The 8264-nt window shown below is 34.8% G+C and overlaps 1 protein-coding gene across 1 annotated transcript in view; it reads left to right on the plus strand.

Moving 5' to 3' along the window:
* Positions 1 to 397: 397 nt before the first annotated feature.
* Smp_139760 (kinesin-like protein) overlaps positions 398 to 8264 on the plus strand; it is a gene marked incomplete at its 3' end in the record, with an annotated part of 47957 nt that continues 40090 nt past the window's right edge. The window contains exons 1-7 of the mRNA XM_018790072.1: positions 398 to 419; positions 1211 to 1477; positions 1517 to 1651; positions 1690 to 1798; positions 4942 to 5428; positions 5963 to 6050; positions 6570 to 6671. Coding sequence (XP_018655452.1) covers positions 1238 to 1477; positions 1517 to 1651; positions 1690 to 1798; positions 4942 to 5428; positions 5963 to 6050; positions 6570 to 6671 — 1161 coding nt within the window. The 5' untranslated portion in view covers positions 398 to 419; positions 1211 to 1237. The remainder of the gene's footprint in view (positions 420 to 1210; positions 1478 to 1516; positions 1652 to 1689; positions 1799 to 4941; positions 5429 to 5962; positions 6051 to 6569; positions 6672 to 8264) is intronic.

Below are 8264 nucleotides of genomic sequence, written 5' to 3' on the forward strand. Positions count from 1 at the left end.
CAAGAACGAACAGAATACCTGTAGCATACAGGTTTTCACACCGAGTCATCGATTCTTCGGACCTGTCACCCGGAGTAGTGGTGTCAGCACCTTCGATTGACTCGTTCATGAGAAGACTAGATACTTACAGAAGGATACCAGTAAAGGAATAACATAGGCCATAGGCCTTCTGTCCTTAGAACACAAATATGAATCTGAAGTTTGTTCAAGGTGTTTACGTTTCGTCACCGTTTATCATTGTTATTTTATTTCTTCAGTTTCATAAAAGACCATTATGCATTTATATGCCCAATTTTACCATCCGTAATTCAGATATATAGCTAGAGGGCCAATATTTGTTGACAATGTTCGAAGTATACACCAATTTCTAGTTGTCTGAAAGCGCTCAACTGGTATCCTTAAGGTCACTGCTGAGATTGGTTTGTTGTTATTGTGTGTAGTTAGGGTTCGTTTTTGGTTTTGAGCATAACAAATAAGGATATCGTTTTACTTCTATCGGTACGTTACTCAATATTTCATCTCACACATGAAGAAACTCCGATCTGGACTGTGTGGTCTTGTCATATATAATCAAGATTTTATTTTTGTTGTTTCCGTTTCACTGAGACTATTTTTACCACTCTATTAGATTCTGTATTTGGCCAAAAACATTTTCTAACATCCAGGTCAAATGTAAAAAATTAAGTGGTTCATACCCAATCTGCCTATTTTTTGGTAAAATTTTGTCCGGGTTGGGTTAATTTTGGGGAAACCGCCATAGTAAACTTTAGGAAGATGTTGGGGGAATGGCACAAAATCCCCAAAATTTCCCCAGGCCTGAGAAAAATGGTGGGTGAAAAAGAGTGGGTACTAGCGCACAAGAATACTCGGTGTTGGTTCTTAAAAACTTGGTACTTAATTTGATTAGTTCCTAATACCTTTCCTAAAGTCCTTGTGACTAACTGGTGGTGATGAAGCGCGTTGATATCATATGTGTAGAAGCAAGTCCCGATTGTATTGCGTGTTATCCATTTTCGAATAAATGTACATTCTGACTAGTAATTAGTAAAACACCTCAATTCAAACTAATAATGGTCGCTTAGCTGTTCAGGAGTAAGAGCGATGTAATTTTCAGGAGGGGGGGGGTAAAGCATATCACGGTACAAGTGAATGTTAAGTATTTTATTTTCAATTTGATATAATTCTTTTCCGTCCCTAAATGAATTTTCAGACTTAAGTTTGTCATGCTGCTTTGGTAATGGGTATGCCTTCTCATGTCAAGCAAAGTATTAAGCAAGCTCAACTTGTACTAGAGTCGTTAAAACACGATCATGAACAAGCCTTATCTGCCCTCAGTACATTTTGCAACTCAGAAGACAGTCATTCGTCACCAAATCTTAACACGAGTCTAGAATGTGAAAAAGTCTTTAATCAAGAGAAAATTCCAATAATTCAAGCTGCACTAAAACAAATCGAAAAGGGATTAGACGACTCGGAGGTTTTTTCTGTATAAAGTAATTTCTAAAAAAATGTTAAGGTCATGATTACATTTGCCAAATATATCGAACATTTGGAAGCTGAGCTGTTAAAGGTACAGTTGCACAATCAAAGGTTAACTGAGGAAACGTGTTGGCTTCGAGATGAGCTAAAGTACACACAAACAAAATTAGAGGTAACTTTATTGTGGATGTGTATTACTGGTTAATGTAGGAAAATGAATCGCTGCTTGCTCAAACTGAAGTCGAGAAAAAACACCTTGAGTTTATGTTGGATTTAAAGAAATACGACATATCTTCCAACAACTGTGATGCTGAAAAACGTAAGTTTCTATTAGTTTTCTTAAAGAAAGCATTTTTACTATGTGCTTTATAAACAGATTGGTCAGACGTCCAATTTTCTTTTTAGCTTTTTACGGAAGTGACGTTGGGACATGAGGTCAAATGTGGTTTATTCTTTACAGACGAGTACTTATGTGGTCCCACTGATTTATATTTTGATGCATCAACTAACTTCTTCATGGCCCTTAGATGCTTTAGCGTTGACCAGTCTGAGTGTAAGCTCGAACTCCGTTTTACCTACCTCGGTTTGAGCAGCGAGGCAGTATCACTGGCTCTAAAAGTCGGCTATACAAACTTTTCCTAGATAAATCAGTTACAGTAAATAATGGATAGAGTTTTAATGTGTAGTATGACAAGTAATGTCAACCTTCTTGGTTGTTTGTTAATTGTGAAATACATAGAGATTGCTCTTCGACTCAAGCTCAAATTAAGTTTCCCCCAGGTTCCTTTTACTCGCAAACGAATTTTTTCAGGGTTCGGTAACGTCCCATATGTATAGTGACATAATGAAAACTAATTCGTGTCTGCGACAAAACTGTATTGGCTTGTGCTATCACTTTTTTGCAGCTCATTGAGTTGTGATCAGGAAATACTGGTAAGCATTTGAAATTTCAGGGCACCAGAAATCTTTAAAAATTCCAGCAAAATATATCAAGCAAAGGTTAGAGATAAGAGTAAAAAGTTTAGCAATAAATAAATGGATAAATACAAATAATGTAGGACTTGGCACATATATGTATCAGTACGAGTTGCTTTATTTCCTAGAATAAAGTGATTTTCAGGATTTAAAGGAAGGTAGTATATTTGTATGGAGTCCACCAAATTGAGATCGGACTGATTACTGCTATGGCTCGAAATCAAAAACAGTGGCTCAGATTTGTTCACCTAATATGAATATAATTTCATACTTTCTCAAACCATACCCCTAATATTTACTCCTCATTGTCATTACTACTACATTATTCTGACTTTTTTACTATTTGTGTTGGTAATTCCATCTCATCGTATCATTGGGACTTGCCAACTTGAGATAAAGCGTATTTTCCCAAGGCTATGGACTGATTATGACTGACTAGTAAGCGTTAGAAAGATGCCATAATTTTATATACAGTGGGAAATTTTGCCAGACATTTCATCCTAAGTGAGAAAAGAGACGATTCATATAGATTGAGATTTATATCAGACCATAGTTTTAGATATAGAAATTATATGGCTCCCGTATTCATTCCTAACAGCTTGTCAATCGCCTCCCACCAGATATTTCAAGTATTTTGCAAATACACTGAAACGGCGGCCTTGTTTCCTTACCATATTAAAGAATGTCTAGGAAATGTATCATGTTAGGTATAACACTTTCAATAATTCTCTTTAGTCCCTCCCAACGTCATATTTCTTATTGTGGCGAAAATAGTGGAGACAAAAAGACAAGCGAAAAATCTCAGTAAATAACTGTCTAAACCTATAAAGTTTGGGAGTTAAAAGTTGAGTAAATATTCTTGAAGATGATAAAAATGATCGAGGTGGGTGGGTCACTTTGAGGAATAGTTATTTGGCCTTGGGCTGCTCATCTGTTACTCACTACTTACCAATAGACAAAATGGTAGATAAATATCCGGGTTATATATGTTAGAAAAGTTAACAAGGTCTTAACTAACCTAAAACTGACGAGATCACTCGAATCTGAACTTTTGTGACGATTGGAGGAAGTCTAGGATGTATCTGCGTTGTCTAATTATAAAGCGTCGTAAAATTTGGTGCTGCAACTATTTCATTAGTTCTAATGAATAAGTGGCTGACAAATCCTTTATAGGCATAGGAAGCCTACTCGGTCTTTTGTCCCTTGGAAACTTCTTTGAGGGTTGGGGGGCATTGTATTTAGTACTAACGTACACCTGTTAATCGTCCTGGGGCATACGTTACCTACCAGGATATCCCATTCAACTCTATTCTAAGCTGTCCCTCACAGTTGTTTTCAAATGCTATTCATTCTTTCGATGTTTGCCTCCAAATTTCGGCCCAAAGTATTCTTTGGTCTTTCTCTTTTCCTTCGTTCTTGAAGATTCCAAGTTAGGGCTTGTCTTGTGATGTAGTTTGATGATTTCCTCAATGTATATTGTATTCTCTTCCAGTTTCTTTTCCTAATTTCCTCTTCATCTGGAAGCTGGTTGGTTCTCTCTCACAGTAGATTGTCGCCGATAGTATCTGGCCAGTGTATCTGGAGTATCTTGCGTAGACAACTGTTGATATATATATATATATATATATATATATATATATATATATAATTATGGATGTTTTAAAGCACTCTTCAGTTTTGTCAAAACCACCAAGATTGAGCACTTATTACTAGGTATAACCAGTAAATCTGTTTATTAGGATATTAATCGAATAAGGTAGTAGAGACATTTATTGTATGTATTCTATGCTAGTTAAAATAAGGCTTTAAATAACAAAAAGAGACAATTATCGGTCTTTTAAATCGCTAGCTGTTGTTCTGTTCTTTGTCAAGTGATAAAAACTTCAGTCATGATTATGGTTCACATGATAATCGTTCAAGGCATTTAGGAAAATGTCTCAAAATCGTACTAATGGATGATATGCAATCATTTTATATATCTTCCCTTGATATGGAGTTTTAGCACAATTTTGCAGAAATTATTCATCGATTGCATTTTTCCTTTCTGGAATTTTTCTCGGAGTTTTTTGGTACCCCTTACTTTTCCTCTGATTGATTTTCTTTCTCTTCCTTGATGTAAAACGTACCAACTTAAACCAACACATTTGTAACAGGCCCTACAATGCTATTTGTCTTCAACTACCAAAGATAACTTCATTGTAGTGTTCGTGCGCATAATTTATTCAACCCACTGAATACAGATTCATGTACTCGGCTATAGGTTACACTGTATGACGGACAGTAATATCATTCAACTATCCAAACTGAAGGTGATATGGAGTTCGGGATAGCCACCTGTTGATTAGAAGTGAAATGATTTGATCACTGAGGTACCGTATGAATATATTTTTTCATATCTCCCTTAATTGAATCTACTTATCAGCCTTATTGTAGTAAACATTTGTACTAACAAACATTCTTTCACTAATTGCAACAAAATTAATTTAGATTCATCTTTTAAACACTTGGAAGATGATCCACCGATGATGGTTGCATCTGTACTTGGCCTAATGAGTTCCCCAAACCATTTAAACACATCTAATCATGTGGATCGATTCGATGTACACAACAAATTTTGGAAACCGACTACAACAACAACTACTACTGCTTCATCATTTTCACCATACAACCACTTAGAAATGAGCGGGATAATGAATACTAGTTTACTTGATGCGGATATGGACTCATTGTCAGTAAATCGAAATCGTAATCCAAGTGAATTCCAAGGTTTAGGCGTACATCGGAATTCCCAGTCAATATATGTTCCTCCTGGGCTTAGAACACTACATCATATAGCCTTACGTTATACAAGTCAGGGAAAGCATGATGTTGCATCATCTTTATGTTTACAAGCTATTCGAGATTTAGAAGAATCCGGTGGTCGTGACCAAGCTGAGGTCGCTGCTCTACTGAATATCTTAGCTTTAGTTTACCGGTAAGTTGCATACACACTATAAGTTATATTTTATCTATTAAATGGAAGCGACTTCATTCTAACGAACTGGATTTTAATGAACTTTGTGCACACCAAAAAATCCTGTTGGGAGTTGTTATACGTTTAGTTCATCATACAACATCATTAAGTGCTTACCATCAGAAGAAAACGTAACTTTGTTTGAGATCCAACCTATTATATCCTTGTTTTGATATTCTAAACACATTTGTTTAAAAATTTCATACTACTTATTTTTTCCGTAAATTGAAACTTTTTTTTCAAATCATTTGTGTCTGATGAGATAGTTTGTAGTTTCGTGCTACTTATTTTATGTTTAGTCGCTTGAATGTTTGCTCGTCGATTTCGTATTTCAATACCATACTTATATCTGCTGTAATGTTGATTAGATAGGGATTTTTCAACAGTCATTTTCTTGATAAGTTTCCTAACTTGTGTTCATTTTATTCGTTTACTTTTTTCCTAAATCTTTTATGTCTGAATAGCAACTTTTTTCCCTCTTGTCTTATGCTTCAGTGATCAAGGAAAATACAAGGAAGCGTCTGATATTCTCAAAGAAGTAATTAATATACGGGAGAAGCTTTTGGGACCTAACCATGTGCTGGTATGTTTTTGATGTTGAAAAGTAAAGTAACATTCTTTTGTGAAAAAAAGTTTGACTTAATCATCAAGAATAGGGTTTACCTCTAGACTAGATCGGCTTCACCTGAGCATCAACAACATGATCAAGATTTTAATCAGCAAAATATTGAGGTTCTGCAAGAAAAATAATAATAAAACGCTTATCATTCTTACCAATTATATGTAAAACTAAGTTCTGCTGTATAATTCTCATTTTATCTTTCTCTACGTAGCTTAAAAATATTTAAGAAAAGAGAAATAAGATCTTCGAAGTGTAATATTATTAGACTTCTAAATTTTTGTAGTGTCCATAAGTTTCGATGGGATTTAAAAGTGTTATATTTCAGAAAAAAGTGTAATTCAACCATGTTTTATGCATTTAACTTTCTAACAAGATTGAAGCGGCTAGTAAGTATCGTCTTTGTGTTATTGTAACTTCTCTCGTTTGCTTTTACACTTTAATATTTCCTTTTTGCTTGCTTTTTCTTCAAAACTATTATAGGTAGCAGCTGCTTTAAACAATTTGGCCGTTTTACATGCTAAAGCTGGTCGATTTACTGAAGCGGAACCGTTGTGTCGACGAGCACTTAGTATACGGGAGAAAGTAATTTTTTTCTGTCTAAAATTACACTTGCATTTACACTTGTGAATAATGTGAATTAGGCAAATATTCAATATCATTAGATCTCATGGAAACAGAAGAAACGACATTTCTGTTTAAGTAACACTGTAGCATTCAAAGTTTTGACTATTAGGTCTAAGTCCTATTAGTTGCTAATAACACGTCCAAATTTAAGGATATCTTTAAATATAACGAAAAGAACAGTCAGAGTACGTTACTTTCAACCCACTTTGCAGAAGCTACTGCCATCAAGCGTTTTCAGTCTGATCTTTGTATACAGAAAAGAAGTGTGGCAAACCTCTCATTCTCATTGTAAAATAACTATGTTGTTTTGACATTTGTCAATTATATAGTCTCTTTATTGTAATCTATATTTTTTAAAAAATTCCACCGAAATTCACTAAAGACGTGAACTCTAATTTTATGTTGATTTAGTAGCTCGATTACTACTCATTCACTAAATTTTTTTTGTCTTTTCATTATTATTTATAAAATCACTAACTTTTTTGACTCCATTTTGAAGATACAAATATTAGTAAGTTTATTGTTAGTGTGGGGTTGTGGAGATCGTTGAGTTTCATTGAGGTCATGGACCCATCTAAGTTCGGACATCATTGAAAAACTGAAAGCACTAGATGGCCGTTTCGTCCTAGTATTGGACTCCTCATTACTGCTCACGCACGCCCTCGCAACCGGAAATCAAATCCACTGGAAAAAAAGAAGATGGTCGCTCAATGCTGTAGGTTGATTGAAGTTAGACAGACTATTGGGTTTGTTCTGAGTGGTCTAGAGGCTAAGCGTTCTCCTAGGACTGTAGGTTCTGATCTTGATTCCTAGTTGCGAGGTGGTCGATGCACACCGCTGAGTAGTCCTATTCTGAAACGTAACGCCCATCCAGTGTTTCCTCGCTTTCAATAGTTGCCTAACGTGATAGGTTCATGATTTCAGTAGAAATTGACTATCTATTTAAGTATTCTTTCTGTTTCATACTGTTTCTTCCGGATTTTCTTTGTCTTTTCAAACTCAACTTCATTGATTAAGGTATGTAAAGCTTGGTTTATAATAATATAACTGATTGTAACTTTAGACCGTTCCCAGCTGATGTAAATCCTTGAAATATAAAGAATTCTCATTATTCTACAACTCTTATTCTTCTCGCTTTATTTAAATTCACCGAGGGATCAGGATATATAAAATTAAGAATATGTAACTGATAAACCTTCTACTCAAGTTAAAACCTTCATTTTAAATCCCACGACTAATTACTATTAAAAGCATTTAAATATGATCAGTAATAATTTTGTAATAATCATATAGAACATTAAATACATAGCAAATCAAACAAAGTGTAACACTTATTGGTTAGTTGGAATGAATTAAGAACTTCCAATGTTTTCTCACTAGTATATATCATGTATCTGTAAGTATTTGTATTAAACTAAGCATATGTTTATTTTCAGAAGGGGTTTGGTGGAGATTTTAGTAATTTTATAGAGTTGAGATCATGAGTCAATGAAAGCTATACCACCATCGAAAACCTGCAAGCACTGGACGGCCGTTTCGTCCTGATGAGTC

The sequence above is a fragment of the Schistosoma mansoni genome, chromosome W (assembly GCF_000237925.1).
Source record: "Schistosoma mansoni strain Puerto Rico chromosome W, complete genome".
Classification (NCBI taxonomy): domain Eukaryota; kingdom Metazoa; phylum Platyhelminthes; class Trematoda; order Strigeidida; family Schistosomatidae; genus Schistosoma; species Schistosoma mansoni.